Below are 20,650 nucleotides of genomic sequence, written 5' to 3'. Positions count from 1 at the left end.
AGGACATACCCAGCCCTTGTGCTGTAGGAAAAAACCCCCACAGGGGGTCCCCACGCTCTGCCTGGATAAGGCGACACCCCAAATCACTCACTCACGAGAAGCGGTCTTGATGCAAACTGCAAGAGGATTTTATTCCAAGCGCGCTGGGGCCCACAGTCGTACACCGCACAGGGGTAGAGGACTGCAGAGCCCTGAATGCAGGAACAGGACAGTTTTTATAGGGTTTCTAACAAAGCCTGTGCCTTAGACCAATCATTTTCTAATATTAGGAGCCCCGCAGGGTGTTAGCCAGTCAGTTGGTGCCACCCCATAGTTTCTAAGCCAATTAGTTTATGACCTTGGTGGTCAGCGTTTGCGCAGGTCCTTGGGTGGGAGTAGCAGAGTGTGGTATCAGTCTCCTGTGACCTTGGAGGTCAGCACTTGTGCAATTCCTTAGGTGGGGGTAACAGAGTATGGTATCAGCCTCCTATGACCTTGGTGGTCTGAGGCAGGCTGCTACAGCCTATGGTGCGAGTTACTAAGGCTTACAGTGTAGGCTACTAAGGCTTACAGTGTGGGCTATTAAGGCTTATGGTGCAGGCTATTTACAGAAACCAAATAAGTGGTTCACTTCATTACTCATTTCCCATCCTTGAGGGCTATCTCATGCCCTTTTACCTAGTTTTATATTAGGAGTGGGCTCTGATACAATGAGAAGAGGGATTCTTTACTTGCTTCTGACAGAGAGTAAAACCTGGAGTTTGAGGTATGCAGGTGGCCCGCTTAAGCTCCCTTTGGAGCGTGATAGTATTTCTGAGCTTCTGAATTCTTGGGCCTTTCAGTGCTAGCAGCCCAGTTCTAACAAAATCCTCTGCAATCTTTCCTTCCCCTTAGAAAGCTCATAAGACAAGCCTGAAACTTCAATATTGTCTATAAAACTTGGCTTACCACTCCAGAAGGTGTCTTGAGTTGCAAGCACCAAGTCCATGCCCATTCCTTCAAAACAAACATTCCAAAAGATCAAACTCCACATGTTCAGGTTTATCTCACCACACTTCTGGTACCAACTTCTGTAGCAGACAGCTTCAGGTTTGCTGAGATGAACTTCCAAACAAGGTATAGTTATGGAGGATGGGATATTTACTGAAGCTTACAGATCCAAGGGAAGTACCATGATGGCAGAAGAAGTTGGCCTGGTTTGACAGGACTAAACATATATAGAGAGAAGCATAAGCCAAAAAGCAAAAAACAAACAAATAAAAAAAGCCAAAAACCACACCACACAACACACTTCAGTAACTCCAGGTAGGCACACTTTGTATATCTTTAAGTTGGAATCTCAACCCACCCACTACCACACCTGCAAGCTGGACCCTAAGATCTATCCAGTGACAGTGCTTCCAACCACGTGGCTGCAGATCCAAACTACAAGCTAATAAGACACTGAATATATTGGGGGCCATCTATTCAAACTGCCATAGTGACACTGAAATGAGCTTAGTTAGAACAGTATGTAGGGCTGCTCAAAAGAGTACAAAGTGATAAGGATGAAGACGTAGAAGGGGAACATACATTGAAAGGATCTAAAGGCCAGACCCGGGCATTGCACATTGCAGTAACTCAAATAAAGTGATTAGCACTGGGCTCCTGGGCAGAGGAGTTACTTGGGGAAGATGTGCTTCAGATGTGGATATATGGGATGAAAGAGTGGAGAGAGAACAGCAGAACAGCAGCCATGGCAATGTCTAAGCAAGATAGAATGGAGCTTAGAACTAAGACTGAGGCACAGTAGAATGGAGATGAAGGAGAAGATTTGAAAGCATAGGAAGCTGTCATACCTCTTTGTACAGTGTCCCTCACGAAGAGCTAGACACTCTCTGGAAGCAAACAGGAACAATAGCAAGAGCTTCAATCTAAGTATGTGCTTCTCCCTCCTTATTATCTTTACTTCACAGGGCTAAAGTCCACATAACTTCACATACTACTCAAAGATTTTAAACAATTATACAAAAGAAATAAGGGTGCTGGGAAGACCACTCAGTGGTTAAAAACCTGCTTGCCAAGGCTCGATTCCACAATACCAACATAAAGCCACATTCACAAAGTGATATGTGCATCTGGAGCTTGTAGTAGCAAGAAATCCTGGTATGTCCATACTCATACTCTCTCTTCCTCCCTCTCTCTCTCCCCACTCCCTCTCTCCTACACAAACTAATTAAAAAATATTTTTTAAAAAAATAAAGAGGGGATGAGAGATGGCTTAGCAGTTACAGCACTTGCCTGCAAAGTCTAAGGACCCATTTCAACTCTCCAGATTTCAGGTAAGCCAGATGCACAAGGAGATATGAGCATACAAGATCATATGTGCACACAAGATAACACGCATCTGGAGTTTGGTTGCAATGGCTGGAGTCCTTGGCACACCAGTTCTTTCTTTCTCTTTCTCTCTCTCTCTTTTCTTCTCTCTCTCTCTCTCTTTCTCTCATTTGCTCTCTGTCTTTCATTTTTATTTATTTATTTATGTGTTTATTTGTTTATTTACTTATTTATTTTTCTCAAATGAAAAATAAAGAAGCAAGAAAGAAAAGCAAAAGAGAGATAAAATCTGAAAACTTATATTAAAGATTCACCTAAGTGGATTATTTGTTAAAATATTTGTTGTTAAAAATCTGCTCATGAAAGAAAAAAAGAAAGAGAGAGATAAATAAAGAAAAAAGAAGAGAAAGAAAGAAATAATAAAAGAAAGGAAGGGGGAGGGAAGGAAGGAAGGACACAAAGAGGGAAGGAGGGAAAGAGAGAGAAAGAAAGGAACAGGGAGGGAAGAGGAAAATAAAGGAAGGAAGGATATCATAATAGAAAAGTACTAAAATTGAAAACAAAATTGAGAGCTAGATAGTTTAAAGGAAAAGACAGAACTAAGTTACTGTGGGATAACAGAAAAGAGTTCCAATATATTACATATTTCAAAACAGCTAGAAGAAAGAAATTGAAATATTTTCACCATAAAGAAATGATAAATCATCAAGGAGATAGAAATGCTTACTCTAATTGAATTATACAACTTATACATTTATTCAGAAATTACATGGTATGGAAGCTGGGGAATGGCTTAACAATTAAAGATGCTAGTTTATAAGTGTTCCTACCTGAATTTGATCTTCACCAGTATCCATGGAAAGCTGGAGGTGAAGTGGCATGAGTTAGTAATCTCAAAGCACTTGTAACAATCAGGAAACAGAGCCTAGAGAATCCAAAGTTTTCAGGCCAGCTAGTCTGGCATTTGTTTGCAGTGGCAAAAGATCCTGTCTCAACAAAGGCAGAAGAACAGCACAGCAAGACACTTTTAAGTTATCTTCTGATCTTCACATTCATGCTGTGAGCATGTTTACTCATACACACACATATAAATTAATAAATAAATCAAACACATGGAGCAAGTACCAAGGTGGGAACCATCTTCACAGCTCAGTGTAAGCTTATATACTGTGTTGGGTCACTCCTGCTGTTAGTATTTTACTCTGTGAGTAATACAGAGGCCATAAGTGGCACCTTGTGTTCATAGACTGAGGCTATAACTTCTGAACTACATGCCTAAGAACAAAACTAATAAAATGAACAGAAAACACAAGCAGTGAATCAACTCAAGATATGAATATACCAATGTAATAATATGAAGCACACACACACAAATCAAAGCACAAAAACAATGACTCTCACAGTAATAGCCACCAGTGAGAGTGAATTAGATGAAATGCAGAGAATCAACAGAACAATTACATATTCAAAATAATCAAAGGTTAAATCAAAGAGGAAAACAGACTCCCAAAGGAATCCCAAGAGAGCATAGGAAATCAGCTAAACAAAATAAGGAGATCAATACAATATATGAATAAAGAAATATGAATACTGGAAATGAAAAATGAATTAAGTCAAAGTTTAAAAAATAAATCTCTGTAGAGAGCCCCATTAATAGAATGGATCAAGGGGAAGACAGACTATCTCAGCTTGAAAGAAAGGTGGAAAAATTGGAACATTTCAACAAGCAGAAAGATAAATTAACAAGAAAATACAAATGCTAAAGAAGTTCTACATGCAATGAAGAAATGATCTAAGAATTTTGGGCATAGAAGGAGAAGATATTCAGTATAAAGGCTAATGGAAAAAAAAATCTCATAATTAGGGAAAGAGATACCAATATAAATAGAGGAAGAATTTTGACCACCAAACAGAAAAGAACTCCACTTATCATATAATTGTTAAATGTACAGCCTAAAGAAAGGAGCAAGTAGTAAACTAGAAAGAGAAAAGCACCTATCTACTTGGAAAGGTAGATTCTTCAAAATAACAAGATTTCTCAACAGAAACTTTGTAACCCTAGAGAGCTTAGAGTGATATATTTCAAGTTCTAAAAGACAACAACTGCCAACCCAGACTACTATACCCAGGAAAACTATGTCATGATTGAAGGAAAAAGAAAAACTTTCTGTGACAAAAAATAGCTGAAAGAAACTTGTGACCACTGAGCCAATTCTACCAAAAGTATTTGAAAGAATCCTTCAGGCTAAAGAAAATGAAAAGCACATGAGGGTACAAAAGAAAAATAATAAAGCAAACTTGCATAATATCTAATGAAAGAAATAGAAAATTCAAAATACTGCAAAATCAACCAGAGTGACAATAATTAATACACACTTTTAAAGTATAACTTTGATTATAAATGTCTTCAATTCCGCAATCAAAAGACACAGAGTACCCGAATGGATGAAAATGCAGAAACCCTTTCTTCATTGCCGTCAAGAAACACACCTTAGGATGAGAGGACAGAAAATGTTATTTCAAGAAAGTGAAGGTAGGAAACAATCAGGAGTCAGTGTTCTGATATATAACAAAATAGACTTCAACATTAGTGAAGAGATAAAGATGGTCACATTATGCCAATGGAGGGAACAATACAATAAGAGGATATTACTTTTCTAAATGTTTATCACTGAGCACAGGTATATCCAATTTCATTAAACAAACATGGATGGATATAAAGTCACAGATTATCCCCAACACAATAGTAATGTACAACTTCAGTATCCCACTCTTTTGAACTGACAGGTCATCCTGGCAAAAAATAAATGAGTAGATAAGCATCTGGATCAAATGAGATCATAGGAAAAAATAACTGTCATTACAGAACATTCCATCCAATTGCTGAAGAATATACATTCTTTCGAATATACATTCTTTCTTGGACAATCACTAAATATATATTTTGATGCAGATCAAGTTTGAACAAATTTTAACAAATATAGGAAAATTGATATAGTTCCTTGTATTTTATATCTTTACAATGGGATGAAATTATTAACAGGAAGAAAGACTACAAACTTCTGGAAATTAACCAATACAGTATTTTTAAATTTTTATTTATTTATTTATTTGAGAGCGACAGACACAGAGAGAAAGACAGATAGAGGGAGAGAGAGAGAATGGGCGCGCCAGGGCTTCCAGCCTCTGCAAACGAACTCCAGACGCGTGCGCGCCCTTGTGCATCTGGCTAACATGGGACGTGGGGAACCGAGCCTCGAACCGGGGTCCTTAGGCTTCACAGGCAAGCGCTTAACCGCCAAGCCATCTCTCCAGCCCAACCAATACAGTATTACATGATGAATGGGTCTTTGGAAAAATCAAAAAATAAATCAAAAAAGCTTCTAAAAGCAAATGAAAATGAAAGCACAACATAGCAAAACCTATGGCATAAAATAAAAGCAGTACTCAGAAAGAAATTTATAGTTTTAAGTACCTATTTTAAGAAATAATTTAATGATGTAACAGAGGGCCTTGGGAAAAGAAGAACAAGCCAAAATAAAAATCAGTATATTTAAAACAAATTAAGATCAGGACAGAAATTAATGAAATATAAACAGAAAGTACAATAGATCAGTGAAACAGAGTCTACTAAAATCAGGAACAAAGACAAAGGTGTCCACTTTCTCAAATCTTACTCAATATAGAACTGGAACTCTTAGCTAGAGCAAAACAAAAGACACAAATAAAAGGGATACAAATAAAAAAGGAAAGAGTCAAATTATCTCTATTTTCACATGATATGCCATATATATCAGTCCCTAACCTCCCACCCCCCAAAAGAACTATCAGAGCTGCTATACACTTTAAACTAAGGAACAGGATACAAAATTAACACACAGAAACACACAGTAGCCTCCTTATATACAAACATGCTGAGAACAAAATCAGGGAAGCAATCCCATTCACAATTGCCTCATTAAAAAAATACTTTATAATAAACCTAACCAAGGAAGTGAAAGATCTCTACATTGAAAGCTTTAAAACACTCAGAAAGAAATTGATGAAAATGCCTAGAAAATGGAAAGGCATCCCACACTAATAGATTAAAAGATTCAATATTGTAAAAATGGCTGTCTTACCCAAAACAATCTACAAATGTATTGCAAACTCCATGTGGGGGTTTGAATATAAAATGTCTCCCATAGACTCATGTGTTTTGTAGTCAATACTCAGTGCCACTGTTCAGGAAGGTGATGGAAAGGTGGAGTCTTTCTGGAGAAAGTGTGTCACTGAAGGCAAGCCTTGATGATGTAATACTGGCATCCGGCTCCTGCCATGCTTGCTCTGCCATGACAGACTACTTTCTTGAACTGTAAGTGGAAATGAACTCTTTTCTTCCCTAAGTTGCTACTGGTCAGGTATTTGGTTCCAGTAATGAAAAAATAAATGATGCAGAAAATTGGTGCCAACAAGTAGCACTATTGCTGCAAGAAACCTGACCATGTGGTTCTTAGTCTTTTGAAACTGGCTTGTGGGAGGAACATGGAAGGATTTAGAACTGTGAGCTAGACAAGCCTTAAAATGCTCTAAACAGAACTCAATGGACCATTCTGGTGGCAGTTTTGAAGATCAAAGGCTGAGAGAAATGTGGACTATAAAGACTTAGCTCATGAAATTTCAGAAGGGGATAAAGACCCTACTGGGACCTGGGCTAGGGGCACTCATGTGATATTCTGCTAAAGAAGCTAGCTGCATTCTTCATGTGTCCTGAGAACTTGAGTGAGGTTGAATTTAAAAGTAATGGACTAATGTGTTTGGCAGAGGAAATTTCAAGGCAGAAAACCATTGAGTCTGTAAAGTGTTTTCTCTTTGCTTCCCTTATTAAGATCTATAATGACAAAGAGGAAAATACAGAGCAGAAAGATATGAAAAATATAGTTTGACAGAGAAAGAATTATAAGCAAATTTAAAATCCTTATGCTCAGAAACTGCATCTACTTCAGCTATAATTGCTAAAGAGATTACCACCATTAGAGGGAGATCTACTACTCTGTCCTGGGACAATAGGAAAGATGTCCTGAAGGTAAGATCAAACAAATTGAAGGTCATGATAGGAAGTATGCAAATTCTTTGGAAAGGAAAAGTCCTAAAATGTACAGAGTGGTCTCTGCTCCCCAGGGTCAGAATACAGAGGCTGCCACAGCCATTGTTCCATGGGTACCAGGTTTCATATCAATATGATGGGAGAACATGGCAGTATTATTCATGTGGTAGTGGGTTTAGAATGTAAGATGCAAGATGTTGGATAGGGGTCATGGAACATTTCCCCATGGTTCCAGAGAGCCATGGAGAGTAAGCAGTGTGAGGCCAAGTCAGAGTTCCTGCATAGAGGCTATGAAAGACCACAGATTAAAGCTGTGAAGAGGAACCATGAGTTGCAATGGAGAACCAGAATGCTAGAGATGCCAGGATCATGGGACATCTGCTAAGAAAAGGTATAGGCCAGGGGCAGATATAGCCCCTGAGAAAGGCTACAGACTGCTAATGCTGTCTTGCCAAGCACCTATCTTGTAAGCTAATGTAAGAAATTTCCTTTGTAATATGATCCATCCATTCTGTTGGTTCTGTTCCTCTAAAGAATCCTGATTGATCTATCACAACAAAATTCCAACACTATTCTTCATAGAAATAAAAAGAGGCCATCCTAAAATTAATTTGGAATCACAAAGGCTTCATATAGCCAAAAAATATCTGAGCAAAAATAAATAAATAAATAATGCTATAGGTGTATCACTATAGCTTACTTCAAGGTATATTATGAGACCATAGTAACCAAAACAGCACAGTACTTGCACAAAACTAGACATGTACATAAATGGAATAGAAGGTTCAGATACAAATCTGTTCTGTAACAGCCATCTGATTTTGGGGGAAAATACAAAAATGTTAAAAATACTCACTGGTGTAAAGATGAGTTCTTTAACAAATGGTGCTGGGAAAACTGGATATATATATGTAAAAGACCAGGTCCTTAACTCCCTTAACAATCATGGATCCAAGATTTAACAATAAGACCTAAAACTCTGGAAAAAAAAAAGCAAGCATTTCAAGATATAGGCTTATATAAGGACTTTATGAATAGGACTTTAGTTGCCCAGTAAATAAGACCAATAATTAACAAACAGAACTTCATAAAAATAAAAAGGGTTTGTACACAAAAGGAAATAGTTAATTTAGTGAAGAAGTAGCTTATACAATGGGAGAAATCTCTTTCAGCTATTATAGAGGATTAATAGGCTCTTCAAAGAACTCAAAAACTAACAAATAGGGAATCAAATCACCCAACCAAAGCATGGTCTATGGAACTAAACAGAAAGGTATTAAAAGAAGAAATACAAATAACTAACACTTATTTTTAAATATTAAACATCCTTAGCCTCAAGGAAATAAATGCAGTTTAAAACTATTTTGAGATGCCATCACATTCTACTCAGAATTGCTATCAAAAAATTATTTGACAACAAATGCTGGTGAAGGTGTGGAGAAAGAGAAACCTATTCACTGTTGGTCCCAGTATGAAGTTGTGAAGCCATTATAGAAACTAGTGTGGAGATTTTTCTAAACCCTAAAAATACATCTACCATATTCCTCTCCTGGGTATATACCCTAATGACTATCAGTTATATACCTAATGACTTCACTTGCTCAACCATGTTTACTGCTTCTCTGTTAACAATAACTTGATGCCCATCAACTGATGAATGGATAATGAAGATGAAATACATTTTCCCAATGGAGTATTTGGCTTTAAAGAAAATGAAATTATGAAAGTTACAGGAAAAGTAATGAATCTAGAAAATATACTAACTGAGGTAACCCAAGCTCACAAAGACAAATCTCACACATTCTCTTTTATATACTTATCCAAACTTCTAGAATTTAGATTTCTATGTAAGTTGGAATAAATATTAATAGAGGCCATGAAGATAAAAAGGGACCATGTGGGCTGGAGAGATGGCTTAGCAGTTAAGCGCTTGCCTGTGAAGCCTAAGGACCCCGGTTCGAGGCTCGGTTCCCCAGGTCCCACGTTAGCCAGATGCACAGGGGGGCGCACGCGTCTGGAGTTCGTTTGCAGAGGCTGGAAGCCCTGGCGCGCCCATTCTCTCTCTCTCCCTCTACCTGTCTTTCTCTCTGTGTCTGTCGCTCTCAAATAAATAAATAAATAATTAAAAAAAAAAGGGACCATGTGAAAATAGAATGGAGGGTTTAAGGGAAGTGACAGCAAACAGAAGTAAAGGGTCAAAATATGGGCAATGGAAAGATTTAAAGGGGGGTTATTTTAATCTTTTAAAGAAAAAAATCTTTAAAAGTGGTATTCTATAAACTTGTACACTTTACATATAAAATCATAACTTTAAGAAGGAAAGAGACAAATTTTCTGATGGAAAACTCAATGTATGCTGAGGAACCTCAGTGTATGAGCTGAGGTATCTGTGCAGGTGCTAGAGACAGAGCTGGAGCTGAGACAGGCTGTGAGGAGGACTTCTGGAGCCTGAACTGGTGATTCTAAGTGTGAAACAAACTTCTGCAGAGGTGAGGAGTTGGGATTGAGCATAATGGAGAAGGCAACTTTGAACAAAACAGACCTAGAGGTTCATATTAAGTTGTGATATAGCTTATCAAAGTTGAGACCCTACTGTGAACCCTGCTTCTCTGTCCAGAAGCCACCAAAAATTCAATCACAGGACATCATGAAATCTAAGATGGATTATTTAGAGAAGATTATGGGGGAAATGGAGAGATGGCTTAGCAGTGAAGCGCTTGCCTGTGAAGCCTAAGGACCCCGGTTAGAGGCTCAACTCCCCAGGACCCATGTTAGCTAGATGCACAAGGGGGCACACACGTCTGGAGTTCATTTGCAGTGGCTCAAGGCCCTGGGATTCCCATTCTCTCTCCCTCTCTCTGTCTGCCTCTTTCTCTCTCTGTCTGTCACTCTCAAATAAATAAATAAAAATAACATTTTTTTTAAATAACCTTGAATCTATGTATTCACTGAGCAGATAGAGTCCAAATGTGAAGTCATAGTCATAGATTTTAAACTTACTTGCTAAGAGACTCCCCAAAAGTTGGAACTTTTCTCATAGGAACAGAACAGTCTATGGGAACATGTTGTTGACTTTGGAGACAGGTTACAATAGATTTCAGATGCCTCCCTCATGGCCCCTTCAATATGCATGACTATTTTCTCTGTTTCAATGAAATCTGCTCATTCCTCAACAATTAAAGAATGTGTCAGCCAGATCCAGGAACATCTACAACTGTCTTTAATGAGGAACAAGGATTAGCTGAAGTCAGCCTGTTGGTTCATTAGCCACAGTATTTCACAGACCATGTAGGCCCTTTGCTAGATGTGGAACAGATGACACCTCCTCTGCCCACAGATGAATCACTGTGCTTTATTATGTCAAGGAAATATGTAAGCCAGCACATTCCTCCTCCAAGAATGCAGGGTGAAGGGAAAGCATCCATCAAGTCAGTGTTTCTGGGAACCTGCGGCTCTTATTCTCTAATGGAGACTGTCAAGAAAATTGCCTTGAGAGTGAACAAGGAATTACTTCATCATCATTCTGATTCCATAACTGGTTCATGTTTTCTAAAGAAAGAAGAGTTGTTGGGACAAATTTCTGAGAAAATTATGCACTTGGAATTTGTCCAGGGAACCAAAAGTTACACAAAAAATACCTTTAAATCCAAAGAGGCATAATGCCTTAAAGAACATTCTCTACATGGATCTGAACTTTGCATTCTATCTCTAAGTTCTCACATCAGCCAGGTACAGAATGACTTAATACCCTTATTTCAGGGAAGGAACTCGAGTTCAGTGATAATATAATGGCCAATGGGAAGTTGAGCCTTAATACAAACCAGCTCCACTTGGTTTCCTACTGCAGCCAGCTCTCGTGACACACTGGAAAGAACATGAGGTTTTGCTTATTCTTTTTAAATAGAAGATATAGATTCAAGTCCCTGTTGTCAGAATTGCTAAGGTCACAGCCTGGGTCCTAGCAGTCCTAACAAGCCAGACTCAGCCATCCATTCTCATCAGGCCAATTAGAAAAGTAAAACAGAAAGCAGAAAAAGATTTATTTTTTCAATGTGACCACTGAAGAACAAAGAGGTCCAGTGACCCTCCAAGTATGACTTTGGGGTTCTGACCTGAGGGTTAGGCTTAAGAAGAAGACAAATGGTATGCATGACTAAGCCATCTTGTCAACATGTCACCCATCATTGACACATCATTACTTTGGCTGGACTCTCCTGCAAGGTGGTTTGACAAATTCCCAGAACCAGGTGAAATCTCTTTCCTAGCGACAAGTTCTTTCTCTAGCTGCTACCAGGCTTCAGCATTTTCCTTCTCCCAGCATAAGACTCCCAGAGAAATTCCAATTTCTCAAGGACCATTGTTTTAGTAGTCTGGGAGGGGTACAATTATCTCTGCAGAATATCTACCCTTCTGCCTGAGTGGTTATATCTGTACTGCACCAGTTGTTAAGCCAGGAAAGCTAGTCACATGTATTCTGTGAACCGGTTTCCTCATCTATAAATTAGGACTAATAATAATAAAGTATACTTCCTATAGTTGAGAAATAATTTAAAAAGATAAAATATTTGAAAGTTCCTTATAAACTGTAAAAAATGGCATGTGTGTTATGGTTTTTCTTTTTAATTCTTCATTTTGGTTCTATCTGGAAGAAGTCAGGGTTTCCAACATTAAGATGCACTGTAAGGAGTATTTATGGAGCTGCTCCTTCCATCCCACAGTGAAGTGTAAATTGGATCAATGCAAGTTTCAGTGATCAGGATTTTGTTTGACAGTAGAAAATAGAACTATGATTCCCAAATGAAGTTTTAATTAAAATGCCAACTAAATGCTATGCATTTTTAACATTTTCTTCATACTAAAATTTACGTACTTTAAACAATATAAATAAATGATATATTATTACAATTATCTATAATAGTAAGCATTAATCAGTGTTTACTAGTACTGGAAACTATACTAAGTACTTACTATTTCACTTATTTATCAAAATTTAATTGTCCCTATAATTTTATAATTGAGGAAAGACTAAGGTTCAAAAAGTTTAAGTCTGGGCTAGAGTGATGGCTCAACAGTTGAAAATATTTCCTGTGCAAGCATGAAGGCCCAAGAAGGCCTGAGAGACTCTTGAGTTCAATTCCCAGGACCCAGAATGTGGGCATATATGTCTGTAACTCCAGTCCTATGGAGAGCAGGGAATTGACGATTGTCAAAGCTTGTGGGGAAAAAAAAAAAAAAAAAAAACAAGCAGCTCTAGGACCAGTAAAAGTCTCCAGCCCAAGTAAGAATAGGCAGAAGAGCAATGAGGGGACACTCAATGTTTCCCTTTAGCCACCTGAGACAAGTTCAGCCCCACCACAGGCAAGGGCAGTGGGCATTGCATGGTCACACATCCATGTATATGCCACAGTACACACACACATTCACACACACACACACACACACACACACACACACATCCATGCACACACCATATTATACACACACACGAAAAAAATACCACTTCCCCAAGTTCTTACAACCATAAACTAATTCCACAGTCCATTAAGGGCATAGGGAAATGCCAGGAGCAAGCCAACCCAGGCAAGACTGAGCAGCTATGCAACCAAGAGTATTTTACAGATCTATTTGGCCTAGCAGCACACATACAAAGTTGATTTGGTAGAAAGGCAGGGAATTATAATAGAAAAATAAATTACAGTCAACTAACTTAAGGAGAATAGAATAAGATATTATGGAAGGAGACAGAACAGGATAAGATGGGATGGGATAGGGCAGGATAATAGAACAAAAATCACATGAAGACTCCATATCTCTACACTTTCTGCCCAAAACAAAGCCTCAGTCACTCGGAGGAGTGCATCTGCTATTGTGATGGCATATGTAAATATAAACATTCTTTGGCAGTTTAAATGTGGGTAACAGGTACCCAACACCATCCAGTTCCAATGGACTAGTCACTAAGATGATCAAGGTATCATCTGTAGATTCTCAAAAAATGACCTTCTTAACCACTCTCATCATTTCCACAGGTAAAGGAGAGTAGAACAACCATAGTCAAGGGATGCCGCTTCTATCCATATACAATAATGAAAAGCTTTTCATTGACATCTGTGGTATAAATCTTTACAATTCATGGAACATATTTATCAGACAATCTGTCCCACACTTAATCTCTTCCCTCTCATTTCATGATGTGGTATAGTGGTCAATTTTGAGCAACCTTAGACAAGAGACTTAGCAATTCTTGGCTTCAGTTTCTCCCATTATAACTCAATTATAATGAATATAAAATGACTTAATATTATAAAATGCTTGAAGCAATGTTTGATACATAGAAAATTTTATAGGTAAATATTAGTCACCTTTGTATTTATTACACTGTAGTTATTTTTGCATAATTTACCTTCCCAGTGGATTGGAAAACTTCCATAGATCACTTCTCTAAATTCACTATATTTCCAGTCAGAGCATCTGACACATCTAAGCTCAAAATCCAGGTTTATGAATGTTACTGACCTGTGGTTATGTTGTGATTCACACTTGCAGTCCTCTCCATAGCCATCAAGCCATCTAGCCTTAATGCAGAAAGCACGTTAACATTGGCATTGATATATACCATGTGTGGGTACCAGAGTATTCCCTGTGCATCCCCAGCAACTATCAAACCACCCAACCTTAGCACAGAATGCATGTTGACATTGGCTTTGACAAATCCAACATGTGAGTACCAGACGGCTCCTTGTGCACCCCAGCACCCACACACAGGTCCTGACCCTGATTCTTGAGAAGCTAGCTACAGAAAGTCACAGAAAATGCATGTCCAGAACTTAAAAGTTGTTGTTTAAACCTTTTGTGTTCAGGAATGACCATGGTAAGATAAAAATAAAACAGAAAGTTTAGGATTCATTTTTGCAGGTATCCCACCTCTTTCAAAAATTGACTTTTAAAAGTTGTATGGCTACAAAGAACAACCTTAAATACTTTAAAATGTATCTGTGGCTTTTCCTGGATTCCTTCTCCTTCTTTCTGTCCCCAGGTTATTTAAAAACCTGTCCTGAAATCTAAATCATTTTAAGGTGTCACTTACTTTTAAGAAACTTAAATTCTTAAAAATAATAGTATTTGGTGTCTACATATAACTCGTGTAAGTGTGTGTGCTTTTCTTGATTCCCCCTTCTTGAAAAAAAAAAAAATCTGCATCCACCCATTACAGGAGTTCTGGAGAAGGAACGAGCCAGATGCCTCATTCATAACTACAATCTCATTTACAACCTGTCCCTGAGTCCTCGGAAAATAGACCAGGCCTTGCGGAGATTCCGTTTGGGAGAAAATATGCTCTTGGAGCCAGCGCTGTGGTACTTAAAGGAGCTATGATAACAAGGCCATATTGTGAGAACAGATGTTACTCTGATCTTCCTTGTTATCCAGACCCACTGTTCTCCCCAGCCTGAGTGTTGTGGGTGAGACTGTATCAGGGAAGCCATGCAACTATTCCAGATTCTTTGAATGGACTTGTTATCTGGATATGACTCTTGTATATAAGCAGTTCAAAATGATCAGAAACCAGATTTTCTCTTCTGATATGACAAGAACCCAATTACTTATAGTGCTCTTCTATTCTAATAAAGTTAATAATAATATATATGTATTTGACATTTTTCTATGTTGCTAACAACCTGCTTTTTGAAAACTCTATGAAGTCATGTAGCAGAAAATATGCTAGAAGCTGTTAACTCCCCATAATGCCTGGTTCATAATAGACCTCATTACATCCTCTGTTTTGTCTTGCCTTATCTTCTTTTGTTTTGTTTTTTAGAGTAAGGTTCACTGTGTAGCCCAGGTTTTCCCCAGATGATTCCCTTGCCTCAGATTCCTGAATGCTTCAATCCATCATTTCTTATGTGGGCACATAAGTCCTTCCCCTACTCACTATTCTAGGGAGAATTTCTAGTATAAGAGAAAGGAAAGTATGAACATTATCTTAATACAGAATAATAATTCCAAGTGAAGTTTTCGGGTAAGTCCAGTTCTCCAGTGAAAAATTAGACAGTGCAACAGTTTCACCAGAACTATTTCTCAAAGTCCTGGTTAAAAGCATAAGAAGGAAGGACATCTGGGGCAAAAGTCTCTAGGAATGGGTAAGCTGTGTTGTTTCACACCAGGCAGGAAAACCAGCTGAAACTTTCCATCAATCCCTACAGCTCTATCCAAAACACCCCCGTCATTTCTGTCCCTCTCATACAACACAGTTGCATATACATAACCATAGGTTGTCCAAAGAAATCAGGCTTCAAGTCTTCAAAACCAAGGTCTTCCCAGCTCTGTCACTGATGCTGAGCAGCCTTGACATTGGTCTTCAACTACTAAAGAGCAACAAGGTGGAGTTGTCAGGGAACAGTCACACAGAACCACCTCTGCATGCATGTGTTAGTGTCCCATTTTATATTGTGATGTCTCATGAAATCTCATAAACAGACTTTCAAGAGAAAAACCATTTGGATCCACTCAGACAAAAGCTTTCATTTTTACAAGTTTGAGTTGCCCACAAACATGTCTCTTGACCGCCTCCTTTATTTCTGTAACTCCTGGACCTGCTCACCACCTTGTAGGCCAGAAAGGTGAAAATAGATATTGCTTTTTTAGCCTATCAAAATCCTCAGTGAGGAAAATTGGAATATTAGATCTAACAATATACATCTAGCAACTACTCAATGCCAAAGGTGTGATGCAGTTTATTTCATCCAACTCTGACAACTCATTAAGACAGGTTTTATGGGTCTACTTCACAGAAGCGGAAACAGGCTCAGAGAGTCAAAGAATAAAAGCCTTTGGTTGTGTCCACATAATAAATAATTTTCCAGGGGGAGAGGGCTTTCCTTGGTCAAAGAAGGCCTCAGCAGAACCTGAAACACCCTCCCTTGTGAGCAAGTAGGTTGGAGAGGCAGATAGGATAGAGGATTTAATCCTGAAGTTAAGGTAAATATACTAAGTCATGGACCCCTCAACAGTAAGGACTTTCCCTTGTCCAATCATTATGTCAGACACCCAGAGAGTGGCTAACACATGGTCGAGTTTCCACCAATTTATGTAATGAAGGGACTCATTTACAGAGAGCATCCCCAGAGCTGTATGACTACAGGTGAGGCATGACCTGTGCCCCATAGTGTTGGCTAAATGAGCACTTCCTTATGCAGGGAAATCATGGCTAGATCATGGCCCGTACACTCCACTCCACCCTCTAGACTCCATTAAGAATAGAAGAGCAGGTTATAAAACAGTCCCAATCCAGCAAGTACATGTAGCAGACAGTGAACTTGACAGTAGCTTATCCTCCCTGAACCTCCATTTCTTCATCTATAATAATAAGACCCACTTGCAGGAGTGTTGTAAATACTGAAGGCAATTCTATTTGGACAGTTCTTCATGTCAAATATAGCTAAAATCACAGGAAGCTTCAAACAACTAAGGAACAGTCTTTATGGAATGGTAGGTGAGGTCAGGCTGCTACCATGCCATGCCAAGACAAACTATGAAATATATTTTGGTCTTCAAGGTCCATATGACATATGCTCTTACCTGCTCCTCTCCAGAATTCTCCCTGTCCCCTCTCTCTCATGTGTGTGTTTGTGTGTCAAAGGACTTGTGCCATAGGGCAGATATGTTAGACTCAATTCCACTATGACAAGGGAAAGTAGGAATTTATAGTCAATGAGCATCAGGGAAGAGGACTGAGAGTATAGAAAATTACTAAGAGACATTAAAGGTAAAGGGTTCTGACTAAAGCTACCTAGTAGAATTCAGACTAAGTCAGGCCAGGTGGCAGATATTGTCTGAGGGATGGAAGAGTAGTTAGAATTTGGGAAAGAAGAGAATTTTGGGGGTCTGTTTGTATTCATTTGCAAGACTCTCATGTGTTTGAGGTACTCAGTTTTTCTCTAAGAAAACATTAAAAGAAACAAATTTTAACTTGTCAGATAAAAGCTTATATCTCAGGACGGCAATGTGACAATAGAGATCACCTGAGGCCTGGCTATGAGAAAACAATGGGACACACATAGGGACATGATATAAAGTCATGATGTTTCTAGATATCATTGTGACCTCTCCCTGAGACTTCATGGTATGCTCATGCAGTCTCCTCTTTTTTTCTCAGAGAAGTGGCACATTACAGTAAGCACTGTGCAAGCTTCTGTTAAAAACTGAGAAGTATGGCCAGGTGTCTATGGCCTTGATGAGCTCCCTCCAGCAGAACCTTCCTAAAAGGGTGGCTTCATGCAGTGGGCTTTCTTAGAGTTAATTTGGAATATGTAAGCCAACAGTCCAAAAGCCACATACCTTAAAAATTGAGAAGGGACAAGGTCATTATATTCCCATGAACAGACTCTTTCCCAGCTGTGGAACCTTGAGAAATTTGCTCCCACCAAGAAAGTCCCATTGGTATCAGATAATCAGATATCTCCTGGTACCTTCAGACTATTCCTGACACACAGAGAAACTCCATGGAGAAATGAATACATTTATTCTTATGTAGTCATAGTCAGCTCCACATTGCTGGAATAAACATCCACACCAGACATGGTTGACAGGAGGAAGGGATTGATTTCAAGTACAGTTCCAGGGGAAGGTCCATCAAGTAGTAGAAGAAGCTGGCCACCATTCATAAATCCAAGCAGAGAGTCTGCACCAAGCAGCCAGCACCACAAGCAAGCACAGCCAGAGCTCAAAGCCTCTCTACATGACGTACGTTCAAACTACCACAACAGTGCTTCACTCTACTAGAGTCCTCCTCATCCAATGGGCCAAATCATTCAGTGTGCTTTCCAGGATAGACACCTTCCAAGCCCACAGAGGACTTATTCACCCTGTTCTATATAGCAGAGACTGTACTCCACATGCCTCTTTCTCACTTTTCCACATTGACTTGTTCCTTTTCGTAAACAAACTGGGTTGACATTTCTGTGCCCGTCCTACAGATAAGAAACTGAGGCTCAGGACAATTTTGTACTTGTATCAGTTCTAATTGCTAATGAGTGAGACTGGCTGAGCCAGGTCACAGTTAAAGTAAATGACCCACAGGACACTCTTCAAAGTGAATGGCCCTTCCCACCAACAATACTGGAGTGGCAGTAAATGCAAGCCAGAACCAAGATCTTCCTCGCCTTTGTCATGGATGCCAAGCCTGATCATCAAGTGAGCCCCTGGTAAGCACCTAGTGCATAGAGACCCTTCTCTCATGATAATGTTTAAACCCACATGCATTTGCCCAGCTCCACCCTAGCCTTGGCAGGCTGAAATAGGGAGCATTTTCAGGCCACTTGGAGGAGGTGGTATGTTCATACAACCCAAAGCACAACGGAAGAGATGGCACAGTCCAGAATTTGCTAAGTGCCTGCTGCATCTTCAGAGGAATTTCCCATCATTAAGAGAAACAATAATGGAGAGAAGGCAGATGGAGGCGGGGGGGGGGGGTGGTGGTGACAACTTTGGAGCTGGCCACAGAACTGTGAAGCTCTTAAAACAAATGCAAGCCTTTCTCCCCTCTCTCTCCTTACTTCCCCTCTTTGTGAGCCTTTCAGCTACAGTTCCAATACTCCGTAGCAACAAAGGCAGGGTTCCCAGAGCCTGGGTGCTTCAGGAATGCCAGCCATTCCCCTCATTAACATTGAGAGGCCCTGATCTGCCTGCACAGTTGGCTAAGGACTGTGCAAAAGGCAAAGTGGCTTGGGAGAAGCCCAGCATTCAGCACAAAGTGTTGGGAAGCGGTAAGCCTTCACAAAAGTTTCCAAACAAAAGGCATCAATATTATTTGTGGAGGCATCAGGCTGCCTGGGGTACAGTATGGTTCTGGCTTGGCCACATGCTCTCTCTCCAGGTTCTGGGAAAAGACTTAGGCTTCCCCAGACACATCTTGGCTTCAAATACCACCACATTGCAATGAGGCCCTCCTCCTTCCTCTTTCTTGTCTCATGCCTCTTCAGACTCAGTTTTTCCAAGGTGGGCAATGGGTGGACTCCAGCTGGCAGTGAGGGTGGCCAGAGGAGGGCAGTTGACAAAGAGTAAGTGGTCAGATGGTAGGACAGTCATGAGCAGATGGTGCTGCTGGGAATGGATTTCAGACAAACTCACAGATTGAGCTCTGACAAAAGCCAAGGGAAATTTATCTCATGAAGAGTATTTGGCACTAGGTACCAAACCCTAAAACACACACAACACTCTCCAACACTATCTTCTGCACTTGCATTACAGAGCTGTATACCCTGATTCTGTCTCACTAGAATTCCAAAAAAAAACTGTCCAGTGGACCAGTTCCCTTCTCACAGGACCAACCCTAAGCAGAGCTCCCTTCAGCTTCCCTGTGCTTGGATAATGTCAGGCACATGGACCTTACTAGTCATCTTGTCCTCCCTAGACAGCTCCAACTTATCCCAAAATCATTCTCTTCCCTGTTGCTGACTGATGATCTTAACAGTGATTGTACTAACACTGTGTCTGGCCTTTCTTGGCATCAGAAAGAAGAAAGGATAGAAGGGAGGGAGAGAGGAATGGAGGGAAGAAGGGAGAGAGAGGATGGAAAAGAAAAGAAGGGAAAGCAAAAGAAAAAAAATCTTCTTTCCTACAGTGCAAACTCAGACTGTGGAGAGGGTAAAAATGAGAGTAAAGTTAGGGGAACATATCTATATAACAAACATTAGGTTTTTAGGGCTTCTTTAACTACAAACTGGGTGATTTAAACAGAAATCTTCTGCATCTCAGTATGGAAGCTAGAAATACAAAATTGTGAGCAGGCTTAGTAACTTTTGAAGTGTATGAGAAGGAACCTGTTCCATGCCACTTCCATAGCTTTGTATGATTTCCTGGCAATTCTTGGCATTCCATGAATTTGAGAAGCATAATCTTGGCCTCTGACTTCATTTTCATATGACATTATTTTCCTTGTTAAATGTGTATCTCTATATCCAAACTTCTTCTTCTATAAGGACAGTGTCACACTGAATTAAAGATACATCAAGGACCTCACTGTAACTTGATCACCTCTGTGACAACTACTTCAAAATGAAGTTCTATTCCTAGCATTAGAACTCCAGGTGGTTTGTGTTGCACATGAGTTCCAACCTATGACAGCAAATGGATTAACCATTGTGTAGGTGTCATAAAACCTTTCTTGGAGTTGCCCTGGGAAGAGAGGGCACAACAGAAGGAAGGAATGCCTCCATTGGAGTGAATGGGAAGCTTCCTGAGGGAGAAAGATGTAGGGTCAGCTGGGATGTT

The 20,650-nt window shown here is 39.5% G+C and overlaps 1 protein-coding gene across 1 annotated transcript in view; it reads left to right on the top strand.

Moving 5' to 3' along the window:
- Positions 1-14,755, top strand: part of C5H1orf87 (chromosome 5 C1orf87 homolog) — a 95,979-nt gene extending 81,224 nt beyond the window's left edge. Inside the window, 1 exon segment of the mRNA XM_004663201.2 lies at positions 14,595-14,755. Within this exon segment, the coding sequence (XP_004663258.2) occupies positions 14,595-14,755 (161 nt within the window).
- Positions 14,756-20,650: the final 5,895 nt, after the last annotated feature.

This window comes from Jaculus jaculus, chromosome 5 (assembly GCF_020740685.1).
Source record: "Jaculus jaculus isolate mJacJac1 chromosome 5, mJacJac1.mat.Y.cur, whole genome shotgun sequence".
NCBI lineage: Eukaryota > Metazoa > Chordata > Mammalia > Rodentia > Dipodidae > Jaculus > Jaculus jaculus.
Note: the sequence above shows the minus strand (reverse complement) of the source record. Positions and strands in the feature narration are given on the sequence as shown.